We start from the raw sequence: 26,497 nt of genomic DNA on the forward strand, positions 1-26,497 counted from the left end.
CACTCAGGTACCAGCTTCACTCAGTCCCCCAAATTCCCCCACTTTTTTTTTAATTTGAGAAGGATTCTTGGAACTTTCACTTGCCTCTTTTGAGACTAGCAGTGTTTCAAATAGTGTTTTTTCCTACACTTTAGCTGTTCTGTAGTAAGAGTCTCTTGGAGCACCTATAGTAGAAGTCAGAATCATTGCTTCGGCAAACCTAGGTCCCTGTGTGCCCATCACTGGTTTCACCCTGACCAAGGAGAGGTCATCTCAGGAAAAACATTTTTCTAGTTTAACTTTTAAAATGTGATTTTGATGAAATTTGTCATTACTTATAATTATCTGTTACAATTTCAATTTACATTAAACATGCTGCTTTTTTCTTCTTTTTTTTTTTAATAATAAAAAGAGGACCACAGGAACAGTTTTGCTGTCTAGATGCTTGAGTTTGCTTGGTCACTTTTAGAGTATGTCATTTCTTTGGTATTTACAGATGGCTCTGGTAGCCTAAAGTATTCATTTAAGGCTGGAAATGACCTGAGCATATCCTACATTGTTAACATGCAATCTCAGTTATGTCACCAAAGGCAGTGACTTTTCTGGTGGAGGACAACCAGCAATTTCAACACTTTGGAAGCTTCACTGAAAGATTTTTTTTCTAACAGTGTAGAGGATAAGAATTTGCAGTACTATTGCCAGTTTATTATAGAGAATATAACTCTGGAACAGCCAAATAGAAGCAATGCTTAGGGCACAGTATGCGGGGAGGGCAAGGAGCTACCATGCCCTCTCTGGTCAGACCACCACCCCGGTACCTCAGTGTGTTCACCAACCTGGAAGCTGCTTAACTCATTCTTTAAGACGCTATAAATCCTTGTCTATATATACTAGTATTTTAAGAATGTGTAATATAATAACAATAGTCTTTCGTCCATTAAAAAAATCTTAGCTTTTCTTATTGCAGTGGTAACCCTTAGAGCACTCTTGGTAATGTATCTTAAACAGGTTCTTCATTGACTACAGATTTTAGAATTGCAGCTTATTCTTTAAAAATATGCTGTGATTTTTTTCAGGATCATAATTTCAGTACATTTCCAGTTTTGCTTTGTTGGAGAGCTTAAAATTAATCATGGGATGGACATTTTATGCAAATTTTATGGTATAGTAAAGAAATGAAGGGAAATTTTAGAGAGCATTTAATTCTTGATATCACTGACACTTGTAAAATTATTTCCTGTCAAACACGTATTGAAATACAGTTTATGTTGGCAAATATTGTGATTGATTTTATATTAGTTTAAATCTGTATTACATTAAAGCCTAGGAACTTACTAAAAAATGTAGACTATGTGATAAGTTTTTCTGAGCCATTTATGGATTGGGCTTTGAAGATGCGAGTTTGTTAAACCATTGGGAATTAAAGATTCCAGTTGAACATCTCAAGTTTCTGAAACAATACATTTTCTCAGACTTTGTGGAATTGTTCTGTGTCATTTACACTTGCTTGGTTGAGGAGGGCCAGCAATGAGGTATTTTTTATTTTATATTTGTTTTTGCAGGGATCTTAGCAACATCAATTGTGAAGAGCTTGGTCCATTGCCTCCTGGATGGGAGATCCGTAATACTGCAACAGGCAGAGTTTATTTCGTTGACCATAACAACAGAACAACACAATTTACAGATCCTCGGCTCTCTGCTAACTTGCATTTAGTTTTAAAGTAAGTTTTTGAAACAATACATGTTAAAATGGGAAGATCAAACAGATAGATGCTTTCAATAATAAATGTGAGGCTGGGTGCAGTAGCTCATGCCTTTAATCCCAGTGCTTTGGGAGTCCGAGGCAGCAGGACCACTTGAGGCCAGGGGTTTGAGACTAGCCTGATCAACATAATGAGACGTCTCTATTAAAAAAAAAAAAAAAAAAAAAAGTTTTTTAAATTAAAAAATTAGCTGGATGTGGTGGTACATGCCTGCAGTCCTAGCTATTTGGGAAACTGAGGCAGGAGAATCTCCTGAGCCCAGGAGTTTGAGGCTACAGTGAACTATGATCACACCACTCCAACTCCAGCCTGGGTGACAGATGGAGACCCTCTTTAAAAAAAAAAGAAAGAAAGAACATCTTCTTTCATCAATTATAATTTACTTTTGTTGAGCAAAATTTATGTAAGAGTGTGACAAGGTTTACTCTGATATGAGTATTTTAAACCTACTATGCTTTTAAGTAGGAACCTATCTTGGAATGTTAGGAAAAGGGTTATCAGAGGTGCTCAAGGTGGTCTTTTACAGAGGCAGTATCTTGACAGCAGAAGTAGGGGTTGAACAGGCTAATTCTGTGTTGCCATTGTAAAACAAAATTATTAATAATTTATATTAATGGCTAACACTTCAGTAGCACTTATTGTGTGCCAAGCATTGTTTTTTATACTTTACATGTGTTAGTAAGGCCAGGCATGTCGATCATGTTGTAATCCTGGCACTTTGGGAGGCTGAGGTTGGAGGATCACTTGAACCTAGGAGTTCGAGACCAACCTGGGCAACATAGTGAGTCCTCTTCTTTCAAAAGAAAATTTAAAAATTAACTGGTCATGATGGTGCTCACCTGTGGTCCCAGCTACTCAGGACACCTAGGTGGGAGGATCTCTTGAGCTCAGGAGGTCATGGCTGCAGTGAGCTGTGATTGCGCCAGTCATTCCAGCTTGGGCAACAGAGTGAGACTCTGTCTTTAAAAAGCAAACAAACAAAAAAACTCCACAAATTAGTAATTTCATCCTCAGAAAAACTCCGTGAGTTAGCTACTGCCGTTTTTACAGATGAGGAAACTGAGGCATAGAGGTTCCATGACTACATATGTTGCCAGTGGTGAAGTCTGGGGTCAAACCCAGATGCTCTGACTTCAGCTGCCTGTGAGGCACTCTCCTAAACATTGTGTGTGTATTTGCATCCTTTGCTTTTCTTTTCTCTCTAGCTGCCTCATTTCTTCTAATTCTGTTTATTAGCATTGCCTTCTGAAGAATGGGGGCAAGAGGAGGAAAAGAGAGAAGAGGAAACTTCATTACTAAGCAAAGTAGCAAAGTGTCTTTTTTAACACTTCTGGCAAAAACACTGAGAGTGGTATAGCAACAAGGATTTTAAGCTAAGAATACTTCATTTTAGCTTCTCTAAATGAATGGTGACGTTCGTTACCTGCTTGGTCTTCCTCATTCACCTTTTGTAAAGTTCTTATTATGTGTGTTAAAATGTTAAAAACACAACAAAACAATAATATTCTTTAAAATGACTTTGAAAATGTCCTTGTTTCATTAATTTTTGGAGTTAGGTTAATAAAGCAAAAAATTTAAATGAGAACTGGCTACCAATTTTTTTAGGATAATAGGAGAAAACATTTAAAATGTGTATCTTTGGTTCCTCCTTTGAAATATGTATAATTATCCTGGCAGTCTCATTATGTCAGTAGATCGATCTTACCTTATTGTAGATAGAAGATTTTTCTAAAACCTTGCTTACAAATGAAGGTCGCAGGTATTTGAAAGCCCTAATGTAAAAGTATCTGAAGAAATAGAGAAGTATGCATTAGGATCTATATAGCCTAGAGAGCAAAATAAGTGTCATCTGCAGTCTACCCTTTGAGTAACACTGCTCTAGGGTGCTTGCCTGGTGGTGGAATTGCTATGTCATAGAATATTTCTGTCTTCAACGTTAATATATAAAGGCAACTTTTCTAAAGTGGCTATGCCAGTTTAGTCTTTTACCAGCAATATATGAGTTCCTGTTGCTGCAGAAGCTTGCTGGTACTTGCTGTTGTTGGACTTCGAAATTTTTGCCGTTCTGATGATGTTTAATAGTTTCCCATTGTAACTTTAACTTGAATTTGCCTAATTGCTGATGAGGTTGCGCACCTTTTTATAGGTTTATTGACTATTTGGATTTCCTGTTTTTGTGAAGGTCTTCTTCACAATTTTTTGCCATTGTCTGTTGAGCTTGAACAGTTTTTCTTTGGCCTATTGACCAGCTGCATCAACTGTATTGTGAATTTGTATCTTTTTGCCCATTTTTCTAATGTAATCTTTATCTTTTAAAATTTGAACTATAAGTAAATGTTTTTAATACATTTATAGTTTTGTCTTTTACAGTGAAGTCATTAATCCATGTGGACTTTACTTTTGTGTATGGAATTTTTTTTTTTTTTTTTTTGAGATGGAGTTTCCCTGTTGTCACCCAGGCTGGAGTGCGATGGCACGATCTCAACTCACTGCACCCTCCACGTCCTGAGTTCAAGCAATTCTTCTGCCTCAGCCTCCCAAGTAGCTGGGATTATAGGCACCCACCACCACGCCTGGCTAATTTTTGTATTTTTAGTAGAGACGAGGTTTCACTGTGTTAGCCAGGCTGGTCTCCAACTCTTGACCTTAAGTGATCCTCCTGCCTCGGCCTCCCAAAGTGCTGGGATTACAGGTGTGAGCCTCCGTGCCCGGCCTAGGTTTTTTTAAAAGGCATATAAGGACAACAAATTGGATTTTGGGGAGATGATAAGGAATAAAAGATGTTGGAGCACTCTGCAGAGGGCTTTTGTTTTACTTTTGTATCGTAATTGTTTGTTACCTTTCTGTTTCCCCTACTGGACTTTGAATTCCTTAAGAAGACCCGTATCCCATTTTTTTTTGCTGCTTTGGTATGTAACATACCCAAAGTACTTGACAAATATACAATGATAATGAAGAGCCAATATGGCTCTCTCAGAGGCCCAGGAAAGCTCCAAGAGATGGTTGTGCTTTATTTACTTCCTGCCTCCAGGATCATCCCTTTAGGTCAAGCTTGTCCAACCCACGGCCCTTAGGCTGGGTCCAGGACGGCTTTCAATGCAGCCTAACACAAACTGGTAAACCTTCTTAAAAACCATTATGTGGGCTGGGTGTGGTGGCTCAACGCCTGTAATCCCAGCACTTTGGTAGGCTGAGGCAAGCGGATTGCCTAAGGTCAGGAGTTCGAGACCAGCCTGGCCAACATGGTGAAACCGCATCTCTACTAAAAATACAAAAATTAGGCCAGGCGCAGTGACCCACGCCTGTAATCCCAGCACTTTGGGAGTCTGAGGCGGGTGGATCACAAAGTCAGGAGATCGAGACCACCCTGGCTAACACAGTGAAACCCCGTCTCTACTAAAAATACAAAAAATTAGCCGGGCGCGGTGGTGGGCGCCTGTAGTCCCAGCTACTCAGGAGGCTGAGGCAGGAGAATGGCGTGAACCTGGGAGGCGGAGCTTGCAGTGAGCCGAGATTGCGCCACTGCACTCCAGCCTGGGCAACAGAGCGAGACTCCGTCTCAAAAAAAAAAAAAAAGATTCATAAGGTGCTAATTTTAAATTCTAACTGTTAATTTATTAATCTTTACATATCAGGATATGTTAGATAGAACATTTTTTCTATTAATGTTTTATTTCTATTTTTTAAACATTTTTAAATTTTGGGGTTTTTGTTTAAATGAGTGTTAACGGAGTTTTGAATCTAGGTCTCTGAGCCATCAAATATATTATTACCTCATTTGGTAGATCTATTATGGTTTTTATTGTTCTTCTGTCTTGGAAATTTTTTGGCAAAAATATCATTAGAATATAGATTATTGTTATTAGGCTAATTCTGAAGTGATGAAATTAGTTTAACCCTTATTTTGGATTTTAGGGTGCTATGATGTTTGGATTATATTGTTATATAACCTAAAATATTTTTAGATGACTTTTTTTAGCTAGTTTTTTGTTTTTTGTTTTTTGGTTTTTTTTTTTTTTTTTTTTTTTTTTTTTTTTACTGTTTCAGCATTTAGGAAATGAGAAAGGCAGTACTGCATTATAATCAGGAGGAACTGGGCACAGTTGCTCATGCCTGTAATCCCAGTGCTTTGGGAGGCTGGGTAGGAGGATCCTTTGAACCCAAGAGTTGGAGGTTACAGTGAGCTATGATCGTGACACTGCACTTCACTTCATTCTAGGCAACAGATTGAGACCTTGCTTATCTGAGCCAGATAAAAATGTTGTGGGACAAATCGTGTTTTAGAGAGGAACATGGTATTTAAGCTGAGAAGAATTGAGAATTAATATTTTGGGAGGAAGCAACAAAAGAAGTTACCTCTTCGAAGTGTATCCTGGTCCTATTATATATAAATGTACGTTTTTAGGATATCTGGTTTGACTTAAAGCCTTTCTTATACAGACGCATTAATCTTCCTTAGCCCCTTTTTTTACAAATCCCTCCTGCAATATTACTGCCATTATTCTCTTCCAAGGGGGTCATTTTACATGTTCTGAAGATTGCATAGTTTCTGTGAAACCTCAGTATCTAATCTATCAGTGACAGGATACAGTGTTGTTAAACTATTGCAAAACATTGTCATTGGAGTTTAATAAATAACTTTGCCAAGGAAGCATATTCTTCTTAGAAAGCATTTTAGTCCGTTTTTTTTTTTTTTTCATTTCCTTTGCTTGAAAAGCATGTTTTTCTAACTCAGTAACTGCCTTAATAGTAGCTATAGTAACTGACATTTTTTTTGCACTACCATGCTCTGAGTGCCCACGTCATCTGCATTGCAATCCTGGGCTACTTCCTTCTCACCAGTGAGAAAAATGGAGTGTCAAGCAGTTATAAAACTTGTCCAGAGGTGCATAAAAGGTGCTGGAGCTGGGATTTGAACCACCCAGTCTGACTATGGAGGGTTTTTTTTTCCCTTCCCTATTTTGATTCCTGTAACACTAATTACTTATTTCCCTTCCTTTGACTGGCATTGCATGAAGATATTCTGCCCTATACCCTTAAAGGAAGCTTTTCTTTTTAAAGAAAAACATGGCTTATGGGCAAGGGGATTACAATTTGAGTCTTTTCCCTGCTTATCAGATTTACTTGATTTCAAGAAAATCATTTGCTTATTTGATAAAGTCTTTAGACATTGGCAGAGGCCCAAAAGGATAGCAGACCAGCACCCCCACTGTTTCCTGGCCGCACTCTGGCATCAGCCCTTACAGAACTGTCCCTTGCACCCTAGTACACCTGAAGAGACAGGCTGCTTTATTGAGTAGTTAATTTTTTTTTCCCCTAAGTGCATCAGGAACAATAGTTCCAGGCTAGCTGCCCTCATCCCAAAAGGATTTTCTTCTGTGTCAGTTTTATTCTTCAGCTCTAAGCCACCTTTCCATTTGCATGACTTAGTCTTTCACAGGAGGCTTTGTGAAGAGGCTTGATGTCCACTGGATTTTTGAAAACCAGCCTCATTGAAATATGTTGACATACAATAAACTGAATATTTAAAGTGTACAGTTTAAGTTTTGACATACACCATGAAACCATGACTACAGTGAAGATGGTGAACATATTCACCACCCCCAAAAGTTTTCTCTTGCCCTTTTGTGATTCCTTTTTCTGTCCTTCCCTGTGGGACTTCCACCCTGTGTTAGTTTCGCAGGGCTGCTGTAACAAAATACCATAAACTGGGTGGCTTAAAATTACAGAAATTCATTCTCTCACAATTCTGGAGGCAGAACTACAGGGTAAGGGGCTGACTCTGTAGTAAGTGATAATGAGTTCCTTCCGGAGGCTTTGAGAGAGAATCTGTTCCATGCCTCTCTCCTAACTTCCAGCGGTTTCTGGAAACTTTGGTGTTACTTGGCTTATAGACGAATTGCTCCAATCTTTGTTATCTGTCTTCCCATAGTCTTCTTTCCTGTATGTATGTATCCTAATTTCCCTCTTCTTATATAAAGGCATCAGTTTTTGGATTTAAGGCCATCCTAATCCAGTATGATCTTACCTTACCTTGATTTTATCTGCAGAGACCTTATTTCCAAATAAGGTCAAATCCACAGGTTGACCAGATGTTGAGACTTCAGCATATCTTTTTGGGGGACACACAGCTCAACCCATAACACCCCATCTCCAGCCAACTACTGCCCTGCTTTCTGTCAGTGTATTAGTTTGCATTTTCTAGATAAATGGAATCGTGCAGTATGATTTCTTTTACTCACACAATCTTGAGATTCATCGCTGTCGTTGCATATATAGTTCATTTCTTTTCATTGGTGGTGGTATTCCATTGTATGGGTATTCCACAGTTTATTCATTTCTCTACTGATGGACATGTGGGTTGTTTTCCAGTGTTTCACTTTGACAGATAAAAGTATTATGAACGTGTATGTGCAAGTCTTTGTGTGGACATATGCTGTCATTTCTCTTGGTTAAATAAATAAGCTAGGAGTAGAATGGCTTCTTTGGTGGAATCTTTTGCCATGTCCCCAGCCCTCCCAAATCGAGCAGCTCAGATTTTTGTTGAGTTTTGAGTTTCTTTGGATATTTACATATCAGATATATGCTTCCAAAAGTCTTCTCCTAGTCTGTGACTTGACTAGTCTTTTAGTTTTCCTAAACAGTGTCTTTTGAAGAGCAGCAATTTTCTTTAAGCCAGGGGTGGTGTTGTGTGCCTGTAGTTCTGGCTACCAGGAGGCTGAGACAGGAGGATCACTTGAGCCAGGAGTTCAGGGTCAGCCTAGGCAATATAGCAAGACCCTGCCTCTTTAAAAAAAAAATTAAAAATGGATGTTCTGTTTATCCATTTGTTCTTTCATGGATTGTGCTTTTGGTGTTATCTCTAAGAAATCATTAATTGACTAATGTATGTCATAATAAATTTTCTCCTGTGTTTAGAAGTTTTATGGCTTTAGATTTTACATTGATGTCTGCAATCCATTTTGAGTTACTTTTTGTATCTGATGTGAAATATACCCAAGTTCATTTAAAAAAAAATAAGATTATACAGTTTATGGAATGCATTTATGTACATAATCTATTTTGCTTTTGTGTGTATATTTAAAAAATCTTTATTATAGTATTTGTAACGGTAGGTAATATTGACTTGGCATTTTTAACAAAGCTATATTTTCTTTGTATGGTCATATGTTTTAGGTATAATATTTGGCCTGGTGTATAAAAAAGAAGGGATCCCTGCCAAGTTGCCATTCAGACTCCTGTTTGGCTCTTCCGGAAAGACAGCTTCTAGATAACAAGCCGTGTTTGGCACATGCCAGAGTTTTAAAGTGGGTGATGGTTAACTCTGTAGGGGAAAATGGAAGCTATATTGGAAAAATTTGTCTTCAGAAGCTATATAAAGCTTTATGGATAAAATTCCATTATCCAATTCTATCAGTTTATGTGGACTATGAGAAATAAACTTTGTAGCTGGTTTATTGCTGCCAAAAAATGTCAAGCCAAGTATATGTTCTACTAAGGCTTGGAAAATGATATAGCTAGACTTGCTTTATAATATGATGCTATTTTAAATCTATAATTGCAATTTTTAAAATTTGAAATACTTTAATAATAACATCTGTGTTTACTTCTAGTCGGCAGAACCAATTGAAAGACCAACAGCAACAGCAAGTGGTATCGTTATGTCCTGATGACACAGAATGCCTGACAGTCCCAAGGTACAAGCGAGACCTGGTTCAGAAACTAAAAATTTTGCGGCAAGAACTTTCCCAGCAACAGCCTCAGGCAGGTCACTGCCGCATCGAGGTTTCCAGGGAAGAGATTTTTGAGGTAAATTTACAGCCTTATTTTGTTTTATTATTTTTTTTCCAGAAACCCATTGTTTGCTAATACAAACCTTATTTTAAATTAGAGAGAAATTGTCCGGGCGCAGTGGCTCACGCCTGTAATCCCAGCACTTTGGGAGGCCGAGATGGGTGGATCACCTGAGTTTGCGAGTTTGAGACCAGCCTGACATGGAGAAACCCCGTCTCTACTAAAAATACAAAATTAGCTGGGCGTGGTGGCACATGCCTATAATCCCAGCTACTCGGGAGGCTGAGGCAGGAGAACCGGTTGAACCTGGGAGGCAGAGGTTGTGGTGAGCTGAGATTATACCATTGTACTCCAGCCTGGGCAATGAGAATGAAACTCCATCTCAAAAAAAAAAAAAAAAAAAATTAGAAATTAAATTTATTTTATGCTCTTTTCCAAGAATACTGAAAGTACCCCTCCCCTCCCCTTCCCTTCCCTCCCCATCCCCCCATCCTCCTCCTCCCCTCCCCCTCCCCTCCCCCTCCCCTCCTGTCCCCTCACCCTCCCCTCCCCCTCCCCTCCCCTCCCCCTTCCCCCTTCCCCTCCCCTCCCCCTCCCCTCCCCTCCCCTCCCCCTTTCCCCCTCCCCCCTTTCCTTTCCCCTCCCCCTCCCCCCTCCCCTCTCCCTCCCCCTCCCCCTCCCCTTCCCCCTTCCCCCTCTCCCTCCCCCTCCCCCTCCCCTTCCCCTTCCCCTTCCCCTCCCCCCTCCCCCTCCCCTCCCCCTCCCCCCTTTCCTTCCCCTCCCCCCTTCCCTTCCCCTCCCCCTTCCCCTCCCCCTTCCCCTTCCCCCCCTTCCCCTCCCCCTTCCCCTCCCCCTTCCCCTCCCCCTCCCCCTTCCCCTTCCCCTTCCCCCTTCCCCTCCCCCCTTCCCCTTCCCCCTTCCCCTCCCCCCTTCCCCTTCCCCCTTCCCCTTCCCCCCCTTCCCCCCCTTCCCCTTCCCCCTTCCCCTCCCCCCTTCCCCTTCCCCCTCCCCTTTCCCCTCCCCTTTCCCCTCCCCCTTCCCTTCCCTCCCTTTTCCTCCCTTTTCCTCCCCCCCCCCATTTCTCTTTCTCTTTTTGAGACAGAGTCTGTTGCCAGGTTGGAGTGCAATGGCACAATCTCAGCTCACTGCAGCTTCCACCTCCCAGGTTCAAGCGGTTCTCCTGCCTCAGCCTCCTGAGTAGCTGGGACTACAGGCATATGCTTACCGTGCCCAGCTAATTTTTGTATTTTTAGTGGAGATGGGGTTTCACCGTGTTGGCCAGGATGGTCTCGATCTGTTGAGCTCGTGATCTGCCCGCCTCAGCCTCCCAAAGTGCTGATATTACAGGCATGAGCCACTTCGCCAGGCTGCCTCTTTTTCTTTTTTTAAAAGAGACAAGGTCTTGCCCTGTCACCCAGGCTGGAGTGCAGTGGCATGATCATAGTTCACTGTAGCCTTGAACTCCTGGGCTCAAGCAGTCCTCCCACCTTAGCCTCCCAAGTAGCTAGGACTATAGGCGCGTGCCACCATGCCCAGCTATTTAAGAAAATTTTTTTTTGTGCAGACAGTTTCACTATATTGCCCAGGCTGGTCTAGAATTCCTAGCCTCAGGTGATCCTCCTGCCTCAGCCTCCCACAGTGTTGGGATTACAGATATGAGCCACTGCACCTGGCCAAATTTCACCTTATTTAGACTTGAGTTTTTTGAGTAGATTGGCAGGGAGAGATTAAGTAATAGGCTAAAAGGACCTAATAGTAATATTGTATTAAAAATTATTTTTTTTCAGGAATCATATCGACAGGTCATGAAAATGAGACCAAAAGATCTCTGGAAGCGATTAATGATAAAATTTCGTGGAGAAGAAGGCCTTGACTATGGAGGGGTTGCCAGGTAAGGACTTGCTTGCCAGCTTATGACATATGGATCTTTGTACTTACCAATTTAAGATACTTCCTGTGGTGTAACTTTCTCATTGACATTTATTTTTTGGTATTATATTCCCTAATGTTTGTATTACTGAGGATATCCTAACAGATATATTCATAATGAGGTTAGGGTAGTACTGCTACCAGACAAGTATTTTACAACTCCCCAATAGATCATCTGAGTCCAGTGAGACTACAGGCCCTGTGTTTTCTCTATCTCTCTCCTTCAGCATGGTATTGCCTCTGCTTTACATTGTCAGGAACAGTTTTGAGATTTAAATGATATATAACCTGAACTGAATACTGGTTCTCTTTGCTTCCATTGATATGTCTTTTTACCTTGTTAAATGAATGTGTATGCATGCATGTGTTTATACACATGTACGTATCATGATGGTCCTCAGAATGTTTCAGTACAGAAAGTATAATGCTTCTGCTACATTTGTAACTCACAGGTCAAGTCAAATTGATTTTCTTTTTGTTTTTTGGAGACAGGGTCTCTCTCTGTCACCCAGGCTGGAGTGTAGTGGCATGATCTCGGCTCACTGCAACCTCCCCATACTGGGCTCATGAGATCCTCCCACCTCAGCCTCCTGAATAGCTAGGACTACAGGTACAAGCCATCACACCCGGCTAATTTTTGTATTTTTTTTGTAGAGATGGGGTTTTGCCATGTTGCCCAGTCTGGTCTCGAACTCCTGAGCTCAAGCAATCTGTCTGCCCCAGCCTCCCAAAGTGCTGGGATTACAGGTGTGAGCCACCACACCCAGCCAGTGATTTGTTTCTGATACTATATTTACTACAAGAATTCTTTACTAAGTGTGAAAATTTGTTTTATATAAATGCAGGAGAAACACTGTAGCTCTGTATTGAAATGTTCTAAGGATCATTATGATAATTCTGCTTTCCTTAATCTTAAATCCAACCAAAATTATGTTTTCAATAATTCCCATTGTTATTTAGCATTACATGTATTTATAGACTTATTTTCATTCGTCACCTCTTAAACTTATGGATGGATAGTTTCTTTAGTATGGATTTTAAAAAATAATCCCTTCCACATCATACTTAGGACTTGATAGTTTCTGTGGAATTTGTATTGCTTACTCATAACTAGAGTGAATGTTTATTGGGAAAACTTCATCATCATCATCTAGTGGTGGCATCTGAGTACTGTAATTATATGTGTAGATCAATTAAGTAGTTTATTTTATTTAGTTAGTTTTTTAGAGACAAGGTCTCGCTCTGTCACCCAGGCTCCATGGATTGCAGTGGTGTGATCATGGCTCACTGCAGCCTCGAACTCCTAGGTACAAGTGATTTTCCTGCCTCAGCCTCCTAAAGAGCTGGGACTATAGGCACATGCTTCCATGACTAATAAAAAAAAATTTTTTTTGGCCAAGTACAGTAGCTCACGCTTGTAATCCCAGCACTTTGGGAGGCCGAGGTGGGCAGATCACAAAGTCAAGAGATCGAGACCATGCTGGACAACATGATGAAACCCCATCTCTACTAAAAATTAAGAAAAAAAGAAAAGAGATTAGCTGGGTGTGGTGGCGCACACCTGTAGTCCCAGCTATTTAGGAGGCTGAGGCAGGGAAATCACTTGAACCCACAAGGTAGAGGTTGCAGTGAGCCGAGATTATGCCACTGCACTCCAGCCTGGCGACAGAGCGTGACTCTGTCTCAAACTTTTTTTTTTTTGGTAGAAACAGCATCTATGTTGCCCAGGCTGGTCTCAAACTCCTGGCCTCAAGTGATCCTCCTGCTTCAGCCTCCCCAAGTGCTGGAATCACAGGCGTGAGCCACCATGCCTGCCTAGTAGTCAGTTTTTGTTGTTGTTGTTTTTGAGATAGAATCTCACTCTGTCACCAGGCTGGAGTGCAGTGGTGCGGTCTTGGCTCCCTGCAACCTCTGCCTCGCGGGTTCAAGCGATTCTCCAACCTCAGCCTCCCGAGTAGCTGGGACTACAGGCGCGTACAACCACGCCCAGTTAATTTTTGTATTTTTAATAGAGACGGGGTTTCACCATGTTGGCCGTGCTAGTCTCTATCTCCTGACCTCGTGATGTGCCCTCTTTGGCCTCCCAAAGTGCTGGGATTACGGGCATGAGCCACTGCACCCAGCCCAGTTTTTTGTTTTTTAACCTTACTACTGTCAGGGTTTGAGCAGAATAAATGGAATGTGACGGTGATCTGGTTTTTCTGAAATTTATTCCATAGTAGAATCTCAAAGTAGTTGAGTTCTGCTCTTATTTGTGTTCTAAATACTTGGTAAAACAAAACAAAAATTCAGATTTTCTTTTTAAAAAACACACACACACACCAAAACCACAAGACACATCAGATGAGTGTTATGTTGGGAAGGCTGCTTATGTGGAGATGTCACTTCTTTTTTTAATCTCTAGAGTAGTTTTTCAAATGTTACATAATGGTAGTAATTTGATTTAGACTCCATCACATAGACTTTGGAAATATTTTCCCTTAACTAGTTTTAATACTATTCTGCATTTGCTCAAAAATATTATTCAATCTGTTTAATCCATAATACCAAAATATATCATTTAAATAGCCTTCCCTAGCCGAGGAATGACAATAATTAAGACTAGAACTACATCTCTTAAGTCCTAGACTAGTGCATTTCCAAAGTGAGTAACAAATTATCTTTTATACTTTGAAAAATGTGAAGGATTTAATAAATTCAAGGTGGTAGTACTTTTTATTCCAGGTTTTAAAAACATTGATTTACATTTGAAGTCAAGAAGTGTTATGGAACATACCCAAAGAATGCAGGTTTGCCCTTGAGTCCATACCTACACCAAATGCCTTCAATCTTTGCCCACTTATATTTTTATCATGGTATGTTTTAGGGTTTATACAGTGAAAGATAATGAAATGGATAATGAAGTGTCCTTACTAATACTACAACAAAATATACCCTTGTCCAAAATGAAGAGTAAATCAATACTATATTATATGTCTGTATAAACTGGTATAAATCTGCCGTGATAGTAGACCAGGATAGTATAGATGACGTGGACTTTTTTTTTTTTTTTCCTTTGAGACAGGGTCTCACTCTGTCACCCAGGCTGGGGTGCAGTGGTGTGATCTCAGTTCACTGCAGCCTCGACCTCCGGGGCTCAAGCAGTCCTCCCACTTCTGCCTCCCAAGTAGCTGGGACTATGGGCACGTGCTATCAACCTGGCTGATTTTTGTATTTTTTGTAGAGATGGGGTTTTGTCTTGTTGCCCAGGCCGGTCACAAACTCCTCAGCTCAAGCGAACCACCTATCTTGGCCTCCCAAAGTGCTGGGATTACAGGTGTGAGCCACCGTCCCCAGCCTCACATGGACATTTTGAAATAAAACCATATTCTTCCTTTTGTTTTATGTTTATTATGGATTACAAATTTATTTGGCAATTAAAAGTAACAGACCACTGGACTATATCATCTCGTGAGTAGCTGAGCTGTTGGATAATACCTTTATACTCTTTGATGCTAAAATACAATAAAATTTCCTAAATTTTGAGTGAGATGTTACTTCAATATAATAGAGTTTTTATTTGCTATTTGGGCATGGTAGATTTTTCCAATGTGATCTTATATAACTACAGTTAGTGCTTTTTTGCCTTTTATTAATTTAAAAAATTATTTGCTAAAATGATGAATAGCATATCTTAATAAAAATGTATACATTAACAAAAAAATTCCTGGGTCATATCTGTTTTCTAGGGAATGGTTGTATCTCTTGTCACATGAAATGCTGAATCCATACTATGGCCTCTTCCAGTATTCAAGAGATGATATCTATACATTGCAGATCAATCCTGATTCTGCAGTTAATCCGGTATGATTTGAAGTTATGATGTGAATTGTGACCTGTGATGCTTTTCATGTTTATATATTAATGTAGTTTATTATATAGAAATTATTTGTCCTTGTCTTAGTTGTACCCTTTGACTCAGCAATTCCTCTTCTACAAAATTTTCCCAAGCAGATGATTACAGATACATGCACCAATTTGGAAACAGGGATGTTTATTGTTTATAGTAGCACTCAACTGAGAACAAATAGTTGTCTTCAAGAGTGGGGACTGATTAAATTATGACATGAAGCAGAATCACACAAATGGTTAAAGGCATAGGTTCTGGAATTAGAAAGACATGTCGTGGTCTCATACTTACTAGCTTTGTGACCTTTCAGGGCAAGTTCATGGACTTAAGCTTCAGTTTTGCCATTGCTAATAAATAAATGTGTACCTCAAAGAGGGGTTATGAGAATTAAATGGGGACTGGCACGTTAAGCATTTAGCACAGTGCTGTATGTTATTAAATGTACAACTCTTATCAATTACATTATTAAGCACTCAACAGAAGTCAGCAGTTAATACTAATGTATTGTTCTTATATTGTCTTTCCATAGAAGGGCATACTATACAGCCACTAAAATGATCATGTGGGATAATAGTTAATGATTTGGAAATTTGGTGTTTATGATGTGTTAAGGGAAAAGAAGGTTATCAAATAGTATAATGCAACTGTGGTAAATATATATGTGTGTGTGCGTGTGCGTGTGTGTGTGTTTTATTACTTTTAAAAAAGAAAGAGGTTTAAAGACGAGCTTAAAAGATTACTTAGTTTTGGCCGGGCGCGGTGGCTCAAGCCTATAATCCCAGCACTTTGGGAGGCCGAGACGGGCAGATCACGAGGTCAGGAGATTGAGACCATCCTGGCTAACACGGTGAAACCCCTTCTCTACTTAAAAAAAAAAAATACAAAAAAAAATTAGCCGGGCATGGTGGCGGGCGCCTGTAGTCCCAGCTACGCGGGAGGCTGAGGCAGGAGAATGGCGTGAACCCGGGAGGCGGAGCTTGCAGTGAGCCGAGATCACGCCACTGCACTCCAGCCTGGGTGACAGAGCGAGACTCTGTCTCAAAAAAAAAAAAAGAATTTAAAAATACAAACATCTAACAAAATAATCTGTGACAAAAGACCAAATATATATAAAAGGGTAGAAATGTTAGATTTGTTTCAGGAAATTATTTAGGGAGGATTTTGAGGTGAAGGTTCTTTTTGGAGGGCGCACTGCTGCCCCTGTAGTAACAATAGCCCACATTCATTGAGGGCTTACAGCATGCCAGGTCCAGTTCCATGGGTTTCAAACATCACCTCATTTTACTCCTCATAGAGATGCTTTTTAGATACTGTTATTATCCTCATATTTCCGGATGTGGACAGTTAGTCGTACAGGGGTTAATTTGTCCATACGCCAGTGACTAGCAGAATCATAATTCTAATTCAAGCCTGACACCAAGTCTCTGCTCTTAAATCTATGGTATTTTGATGTTTAATTTCTGGTTAGGTCAAGGAGGCGGGGAGATTTAGAATTGAAAGATTTTTTTTCATGACAAAGGGCTCAGCAAGGAAGTGAGAGAAGGAAGAGAAAAGAATCTGCAAGTAGTTGAATGAAGCTCTGGGACCATAGTTTGGGCTTAATTTCTAAAAGATAAAATTTACAGAATGACTGACCCCTGTGAGAAGGGCATATTACCCTGTGTAATATGCTGTTCCGGAGTGATCTAGAGACTCCTGAGCATGCCCTAGAGAAATACTCTCTCCTGACTATATTGAAGAGTATAAATTTTATGCTTATTCTCAAAAAAATTAATGTTGCTGAAATATTTCATTTTTATTAAAATTTTCCTGGGTAGTTTCTAACTTGAGTATATACACTCTTTTCAATTTCAGGAACATTTATCCTATTTCCACTTTGTTGGACGAATAATGGGAATGGCTGTGTTTCATGGACATTATATTGATGGTGGTTTCACATTGCCTTTTTATAAGCAATTGCTTGGGAAGTCAATTACTTTGGATGACATGGAGTTAGTAGATCCAGATCTTCATAACAGTTTAGTGTGGATACTGTATGTATTGAGTCTTCTGTCTCTTCATTATAGTTAAACTCTTGAGCTTTTAAAAAAAAAGTTTCAAAACCGATGTACTTAAAAAAAATTACACAGAAAATATTGAGTGGTTGAGTGATAGGATCTCATATGATTTCCCCCTTTCTGTAGCTTCTTTATATATTTCAAATTCCTTAAACTTAGCAAGTGTTACGACTTTAAAAAGAAAAAAAAAAAAAACTAGTATATTCTGTTTTTAAAAGTACTTTATATGATTATTTCCTCAATGTGATGTAAATTCTGTTCCAAACCTGCTAGAATAGCAAATTCTTGCTGCCATTGCTTTTAATGAAGTGGCGATTGTTGGAACCGTACTTTTAGATAAGAACTAATTGTTGAATTTAAGCTAAGAACTGATTCTGTTTTGCAAGAGGTCGTTATTTTTATGAAGATACACTGGAAATGTTTATTTTTTATAAAGTATACAGTGGCTTTCTCAACTAGGGATACACAGGCACTTGGCCCCTTGGAGTACAGTACCAAGTAGGGCTCTTCAGAATGCCAAATATAACTGAAATTGTCCTATATTGGTGGTTCTAGCAAGTCCCAGCTTTGACCAGGGCTCTTTCTCATCACTCAGGAAGTTAAATGTTTCCTGTGTTTATGAAGGTTAAAGCTCTTTGACTTTTCTGTCCAGAAGGAACTAGGTAGTGTGGTAGTTTAAGAGTTCATAAGCTGAATCTGACCTCACATTTGTCATATTATAAAATGATCTTAGTTTTATCTCACCAGTTAATACATCTATAGGGTCTGTATTTTAGGTTTCCCAATTACCTATCTCTTCCTCTTTCCTTTCCAGTGAGAATGATATTACAGGTGTTTTGGACCATACCTTCTGTGTTGAACATAATGCATATGGTGAAATTATTCAGCATGAACTTAAGCCAAATGGGAAAAGTATCCCTGTTAATGAAGAAAATAAAAAAGAATATGTCAGGTAAACACTCCTATGTTCTCAAGGCTGAATTTTTTTTAAATGTTCTAGGATGTTAGTATGAACAAACTTAAATATTTAGATAGTATTACTTAGTGTTACCAAATCCGCTTCAGCAGAATTTAGTGGCTTATTAAGAACAGCCATTTTATTATTTCTCACAATTCCGAGGGTAAAAATTGGGCAAAAGAACAACATGGATGACACACTGCTGTTCCACAAGATGTCAGCTAGGCCTGCAACACCAAGATGGCCTCTTCACTCATAACTAGGATAACTGAAATGGCCGAGGGCTAGCTGGCATGGCTGTCACTGGGGTCACTGACTGGGTCCTAGTTCTCATTGTTGGCTGAGTTCCTTGGTTCTCCCTCTGTGATATCAAAGGCCATTCCCTCTCTCCATGACCACTCCCTCTCCCCATAGCCACTCTTTCTCCCTGAAAAGTTGGTCCCTTCATTGTAATGAAGGTTAACCATGTTACCCACTGTATTGATAGACTTCTTATGGGGTGGCCAGCTTTCCAAAGCTCAAAAGCAGAAGCTGCTAGATCTTTTTAAGGCCTAAGCCTGGTCCTGGCCAACATGACTTCTGCTGTCTACTTCTGGTTAAACTGAGACAGCCAGCCCAGTTTCATCATGGAAGAGGAGCTGTACAAAGGTGTGAATACCAGGAGATGTGGGCAATGGGGCCATGTGTGGTGTAGCTATCACAGGTGGCAATTCAGAAGGGCTTTTGTGCTGTATATTACTAACATTTAGCCTGTTTATAAACAAGCACTTTGTGAGTTTAGGGATAAATGTAAATAAATGTTTTTCAGATTTCATAAAGTAAATTTGAGGAATTTTTATGTATTGGGCTAATTTGGCTTATGAGAATAAAAAGTCTACTAAACATAAAACTGTGGTAATCAGCTTTGGAAGTTTGAACTTCAACTTTACTGTATGTACACAGAAACTTGCATGCTATACTTTTTTTGTATAGATCATGTTCTCAAATCTTACTAACATTGTTCCTAGTTTAAAAATGAGGTCCACTTGATTGGAGTGAACACTGGCATAGCTTTTCTGGAAAGCAGTTTGATACCAGCAGTACGTGCCCTTTAGCAGCTCTGTGTTTAGGACTCTTCTGCAGAAACACACATGTAATTGAAGAAGTACAGGAAAGGATGGTCAATTAAATACTACTTGTAAAAATTACACTACTAAAATCTTTTTAGAGAAGAATGATTATATTATACATTCAACAAAATATTATGTGGATATTTAAAAGAAATACTGCATAAGCTGTCAAATTTTAAAACTAAATCTTACAAGAATTATGTAGGAACAAAGTCTATGTTTTTTTTTGTTGTTTTGCTTTTTGTTTTCTTTTGTTTTTCTTTGAGACAGAGTCTCACTCTGTTGCCCAGGCTGGAGTGCAGTGGCACAATCTTGGCTCACTGCAACCTCTGCCTCCCAGGTTCAAGTGATTCTCCTGCCTCAGCCTCCCGAGTAGCTGGGAGTACAGGTGCGCACCACCACACCTGGCGAATTTTTGTATTATTGGCAGAGATGGGGTTTCACGATATTGACCATGCTGGTCTCAAACTCCTGACCTCGTGATCTGCTTGCCTTGGCCTCCCAAAGTGTTGGGATTACAGCGTGAGCCACCGTGCCTGGCTGTTTTTTTTTTTTTAATAATTATACTGAAGATGTTCAGGAGGCTGCAGTCAAATACAGTTTTTGCCTAGGATGAGGGAGTGGAGGTGATGGGACTGGAAATAGGGAGGAGAAAGAGGGTAAAAGAATGGACTTTCATATTTTACTGTCTCCATAGTTAATGTTTGGTTTTTTGTTACATACATAAAAAGTATGTATTACATTTCTACTTTAAAAAATGAAAGAACAGGCTGGGTGTGGTGGCTCATGCCTGTAATCCCAGCATTTTGGGAGGCCAGAGTGGGTGGATCACCTGAGGTCAAGAGTTTGAGACCAGCCTAGCTAACATGGTGAAACCTTGTCTCTACTAAAAATACAAAAATAAGCCAAGTGTGTTGGCAAGCACCTGTAATCCTAGCTGCTTTGAAGGCTGAGGCAGGAGAACCACTTGAACCTGGGAGGTGGAGGTTGCAGTGAGCTGAGATCGCACCACTGCACTCCAGCCTGGGCGACAGAGCGAAACTCTATCTAATATAAATTTAAAATAATAAAAAAAGAAAGAACAAATGAGAATTTCCTAAGTCTTAGCAGTATCTCCTTTTCAAGACCTCGTGTGTCCTACTCAGTCCCTGGATCCCACTCTCCAGGGTTCAGTCGTGTTTACAGCACACGGTACTAATCTCTTGCCAGCTACAGTTTTGAGATTAAAAATTACAAAGAAAAATGTTTACAGTTGTACAGTTTTTCTGTCCCCTTAGCCCAGCAAACAAAAATATGGTCCTCCAAAGGATGTATTGTTAAGTAACTTATTTCTTGAAGTGGAGAACCATTTCTCCAAATTTGGAAATGTTAACAAATTTGACAGATGAGTAAGTTCTGTGATGTGTGAGATGGAGAGGTCTTCTTGGGTAGGTAGATAATTAAAAGCAATTCACTTATAAATCATACAGTCACACAGTAGATGTAGTTTAGTGCATATTTTATTGGTAAAATTACATCTTCCAGAATTTTTATATCCTCTAGAGAACAATGATTATTTAATCAAAAAGCGCTTGCTATTGGCTTTTACTGTTTCTTCTTCTCATTTTTGGTTTGAGGATTATCTACCTCCTGTTCTCCCACAGACCTCCCTCAAATAGAAACAAAACACCCAACACAATCAAATTACATTTACAAGTAAAATCAGAAAAAATAGTCATTTTTGAGTGAAAGAGCTCTTTATTCTAGTTATTGGCGTGTCTGCTGTAAGTTTAGAAAGAAATTTCATCAAGACTCAGCTCTAGTAGACATCCTGTTTCCTGGGAGCTTCTCTGATTCAAAGGGTTGCTCTGCTGATGCTGCTGCTGTTAGTAGAAGTTTACCACTTTTCATCAACACTGAACTGTGTCACACCTCCGGGATCATTTATCCCCATTAGTCTGAGATTTATTTTTAGACTTTAGGCTAAATTGTTAATGTTAGATGCTTGTAAAATGCAATGTTGCTAAAGTAGAGGTTTATAATAATTACCAGATCTGAAAATATATGTGATTTTACACAATCCTGCCTAATGTTTACAGGCTCTATGTGAACTGGAGATTTTTACGAGGCATTGAGGCTCAATTCCTGGCTCTGCAGAAAGGTTTTAATGAAGTAATTCCACAACATTTGCTGAAGACATTTGATGAAAAGGAGTTAGAGGTTAGTGCATTAGTATTATAACATCACTAGTATAACAAGAAAGGATTGGGAATTATTTTGTTACTTAATTTTATAGGAAAGTCATATTTCTAGTACTTTCTAAGTTTCATGGTTCTATGCTTGAGAATTCTTATTCACAGGAAAAGTCTTTCATGCTTTTGAAGGCCTTTCATGCTTTGGAATTTCTGTGAGTGAACAATCTCTCTCTCTCTCTCTCTCTCTCTCTCTCTCTCTCTATTTTTTCTGAGACAGGGTCTCACTCTGTCACCCAGGCTGGGGTGCAGTGGTGCAGTCACGGCTCACTGCAGCCTAGGCCTCGTGGGCTCAAATGATCCTTCCACCTCAGCCCCCAAGTAGCTGGGACTACAAGCATACACCAGCACGCCTGGCTAATTTTCTTGTTTGTTTTTTTTGGTAGAGACAAGGTTTTGCCATGTTTCCCAGGCTGGTCTCAAACTCCTGAGCTCAAGTGATCTGCCTGCCTTGGCCTCCCAAAGTGCTAGGATTATAGGCTTGAGCCACCATGCCCGACTGTGAGCAATCTCTCTTATATTGTGAACATTTAAAATTTATTTTTCTATCCTGTACTTTCTTATTTTAAACAGATTTCATGACTTATATGTACATTCTTCCAATATATATTTATTCCTTAACTTAGTAGTTACTGATTTAGTTAAGTAAAACCTCATTAATCTACCATATTGAAATTAATTTGGGTAAGAGCCTACTCTCAGTTGGTTTTACACTAAGCTTGCAAGACAAGATCATTGAGAAAATAACTAAAACACCTAGGAGAAATTGTATCTTTTTTTTTTTTTTTTTTTTTGAGACAGAGTCGCCCAGGCTGGAGAGCAGTGGCATGATCTAGGCTCACTGCAACCTCCACCTCCTGGGTTCAAGTGATTCTTCTGCCTCAGCCTCCCAAGTAGCTGGGACTACAGGCACCCGCAACCACGCCCGGCTGATTTTTATATTTTTAGTAGAAATAAGGTTTCACCACATTGGCCAGGCTGGTCTGGGACTCCTGACCTCAAATGATCCACCCACCCTGGCCTTCCAAAGTGCTCGGATTACAGGTGTAAGCCACCGTACCTGACCTCTAAATGTCTTTAGATTAACAGCCATACAAAACAGTTAATAGTTTTTTGTTTCCTTTTAAAGCTGTCCCTTAAACACCTCAGGTCTGGTTTTGTAATTAAGACCTTTGACAAATACATCTGAATTTCCTACTGAACTACTAAGAAACATGAGGTTTAATTCTATTCAGGCTCCCATATTTATTTAGTAGTTAGGGATAACACAAATATTTGAAGTCTACTAATAATTTGAAACATGATTTTATTCACTGCCTTCAATGTCCTTTCTAACTAAATCAACTAAATCTGTTAATAGACCTGTTAGCAAACAAATCTAAAAAGGTTGGTCTTACTTAATACTCTCCCCATTCCTTTTGTGATTGAATTGTTCATAGTGAAATAGCCAGAAGGAAGTAGTTGGAGGAGAACGTAGCAGGAATGCCGATAAGGTTGCAATATAATGCGTTTTCATCTCTTTACACAATAAACGAGGATTTGGCCTTCTAACTGCCATTCTTCTGAGGAAAAGAATTTAGGGAGGAGTCTTTTATGTCATTAAACACACCCATAATCCTTTTTGGATAACCTCCTCCCTGTTCAGTGTGGTGTTAACTCAGTGAACCCTGTAGAAGCTTTGTTGGAGATTTTATTTCAGAACCCTATGGAAGCCTTACTGGAGACTTTATTTGGTAGGGTTAGGATTTGAATATAGTTTCTACTGCTAATGAGTCATTATACTTTTTCTTTTTCTTTTTTTTTTTTTTTTTTTTTTGTGGAGACAGAATCTCACTCTGTCGCCCAGGCTGGAGTGCAGTGGCGCAATCTCTGCTTACCGCAACCTCCGCCTCCCGGGTTCAAGCGATTCTCCTGCCTCAGTCTCCCGAGTAACTGGAACTTCAGGTGTGCACGACCATGCCTGGCTAATTTTTGTAGTTTTAGTAGAGACGGGGTTTCACCATGTTGCCCAGGCCGGTCTCAAACTCCTGAGCTCAGGCAGTCCACCTGCCTCTGCCTCCCAAAGTGTTAGGATTACAGGCATGAGCCATCGCACCGGGCCTGAATCATTAAACTTTGTATTTTTATTTTTGAGATAGAGTCTCACTGTGTTGCCCAGGCTGGAGTGCGGTAGCATGATCCTAGCTCACGGTTAACTCCTATGCTGAAGTGATCCTCCCACCTCAGCCTCCCCGGTAACTGGGACTACGGGTGTGCACCACCACACCTGGCTAACAGTTTTTTGGGTTTTTTTTTTTTTTTTTTTTTTTTTGGAGAGACAGTCTTACTTTGTCCCCCAGGCTGACAGGATCTCGGCTCCCTACAACCTCCACTTCCCATGTTCAAGTGATTCTCATGCCTTGGGATTACAGGTGCTCACCACCACACCCGGCTACCTTTTTGTATTTTTAGTAGATACAGGGTTTCACCATGTTGGCCAGGCTGGTCTTGAACTCCTGACCTCAAGTGATCTGCATGCCTTGTCCCCCCAAAGTGCTGGGCTTACAGGCGTGAGCCACCACACCCTACCCATTTTTAAAGACGATATGTATAACATTTATTTTAGCAGTGTATACATTAATCCTGGGTTTAATTAATTCTATAAAATCTAGGATTTGCAAGTTATGTTTTATAGTACACATGGAATTCGCTATTATAAACTTGTTAGATTAGTATGGTGAGTTAGTCTTGGACCCTAGGGAGATGTATTAGTAATATCAAAATGATTTGGATATAGTTCATCTGTGTGACCCTCCCATCAGGATGTGTTTAGCAGAGGTCTGTATCAATGTGCTCATGTATTTTGTGCTTTAATATCAATTTAAGATTATTAAGCAAATGTAGGCCAGGCATGGTGGCTCACGCCTGTAATCCTAGCACTTTGGGAGGCTGAGGCAGGTGGATCACTTGAGGCCGGGAGTTGGAGACCAGCCTGGCCAACATGGCGGAATCCTGTCTCTACTGAAAAATACAAAAATTAGCTGGGCATTGTGACGCATGCCTGTAATCCCAGCTACTCAGGAGGTTGAGGCAGGAGAATCACTTGAACCCAGGAGGCAGAGGTTGCAGTGAGCCTAGATCATGCCATTGCACACCAGCCTAGGAGACAGAGCGAAACTCTGTCTTAAAAAAAAAAAAAAAAAAATTAAGCAAATTGTATGAATCACTTATTCAACACCCATTTCTAAAGTTTCTGTGCATTATCGGTTGCTTCCACAGGATGTAGTGAAATGGATGTTACTGCCATATTACAGCAGGGGACATTGATTGAATTACCCTCAATCAACAAAGCTAATAGATATTGAAACTAGTAGATGGTACAGGTCCAAAGAAGGCACATATCAACTGTATTTACTCTTTGGATCTCAATTGCTGTCTATTTTCTTAAAGTTTTATAATTTTATTATGAACTTATGAAACAGTCACAATTTTTTACCTGGTCAAGTCTATCACAGCTGTGGCTCTCAGACCCTGGGGAAGGAGTTTGCAATGAGTAGATACCTCTGGAACTTTTAAAAATATAGATCCCAACTGTCACCCCAGATGCACAGAATTAAAATCTCTGAGCCTAGAACCTGGTATGTCAATTTGAAAAGCTTTTCAGATGATTCTGATGTGCAACTTCGATTAGGAACCACCAAATGAGAGCCAGCAGTACAAATCTGAAGTTCTCTTTTGAGGAATTTTTGACCTGGCTATGGTTTCCACAGGTTCATTACTGTGTACTATTTTCACAGCTTATTATTTGTGGACTTGGAAAAATAGATGTTAGTGACTGGAAGGTAAACACCCGGTTAAAACACTGTACACCAGACAGCAACATTGTCAAATGGTTCTGGAAAGCTGTGGAGTTTTTTGATGAAGAGCGACGAGCACGATTGCTTCAGTTTGTGACAGGGTCCTCTCGAGTGCCTCTGCAGGGCTTCAAAGCATTGCAAGGTAACAGCCCGAGGGGCAGGCAAGCGGGGCGGCAGGTGGACCAGGGGTGGGGGCCAGGTCTGTCAGTATGGGGTCTGTGTAGATATTTTATAAACTGTGTGCTTAGAGATTCTCTTTTCACTTCTTACCTGTGACTCTCACATTGTGATACCTTCTTCTCCTTCCTTTCTCTTGTTCCCCTCCCAAGAGCCTTTTCTGTGGGCTTCTCTGATTGTAGTGAGTGCCGCATGCTAGAGACCGTACGTGGTGATGCTCTGCCTTTTGTTTTCTGGTCACCTTACTTTTAATTCTGTTGCACATTCCTGTAAGGGAAGTCATTCACTTTCATGTTCACATCTCGACCTGGTGAAAATGTTTACCTGCCTGGGATGCCTCTCCCCTTACTTTTCAGTTCTTTATTAGACAGAAGCAGCATGGGTCATGGAAACCATCTGTTCGGTCAGAACATTTTAATTACTGCATGGCATCAGACCATTTGTTTACAACCATATTCCTTTTTTAAGAATGATTTTCCGTGGAATCAGCTGGTTAATTTTGGGATGAGCTTGTAATATTGCTAATGATTGTGGCGCTTCACTGGGTGGCAGTTGCTTCCTTTACCTCTTAAGCACTTCATTGTCAAAGCTGCTGGTGATGACTAAGGACATACAGAGCGAGACTGGTACATAATTCGGCAGTGCTGCCCACAGCGCATGCTCTGAAATCCCTGGGGCGAACCTGCTTTCAGCTGTGCTGCCCTTCTCTGTAAGGAGAGCTCCTCAGCATCACACTGCCCAGATGCATAAAGTGAGGTTGTATTTCTGCTACGTG

At 40.1% G+C, this 26,497-nt stretch overlaps 1 protein-coding gene across 3 annotated transcripts in view; it reads left to right on the forward strand.

Annotated features, from left to right (window-relative positions):
- SMURF2 (SMAD specific E3 ubiquitin protein ligase 2) overlaps positions 1 to 26,497 on the forward strand; it is a 118,731-nt gene that overhangs the window by 87,735 nt on the left and 4,499 nt on the right. For all 3 annotated transcript variants that reach the window (XM_037993700.2, XM_037993699.2, XM_037993701.2), the window contains 8 exons: positions 1,542 to 1,700; positions 9,356 to 9,551; positions 11,324 to 11,427; positions 15,194 to 15,308; positions 17,209 to 17,387; positions 18,226 to 18,363; positions 21,557 to 21,677; positions 25,486 to 25,687. In XM_037993700.2, coding sequence (XP_037849628.2) covers positions 1,542 to 1,700; positions 9,356 to 9,551; positions 11,324 to 11,427; positions 15,194 to 15,308; positions 17,209 to 17,387; positions 18,226 to 18,363; positions 21,557 to 21,677; positions 25,486 to 25,687 — 1,214 coding nt within the window. The remainder of the gene's footprint in view (positions 1 to 1,541; positions 1,701 to 9,355; positions 9,552 to 11,323; positions 11,428 to 15,193; positions 15,309 to 17,208; positions 17,388 to 18,225; positions 18,364 to 21,556; positions 21,678 to 25,485; positions 25,688 to 26,497) is intronic.

The sequence above is a fragment of the Chlorocebus sabaeus genome, chromosome 16, assembly GCF_047675955.1.
Source record: "Chlorocebus sabaeus isolate Y175 chromosome 16, mChlSab1.0.hap1, whole genome shotgun sequence".
In the NCBI taxonomy this organism is placed as follows: domain Eukaryota; kingdom Metazoa; phylum Chordata; class Mammalia; order Primates; family Cercopithecidae; genus Chlorocebus; species Chlorocebus sabaeus.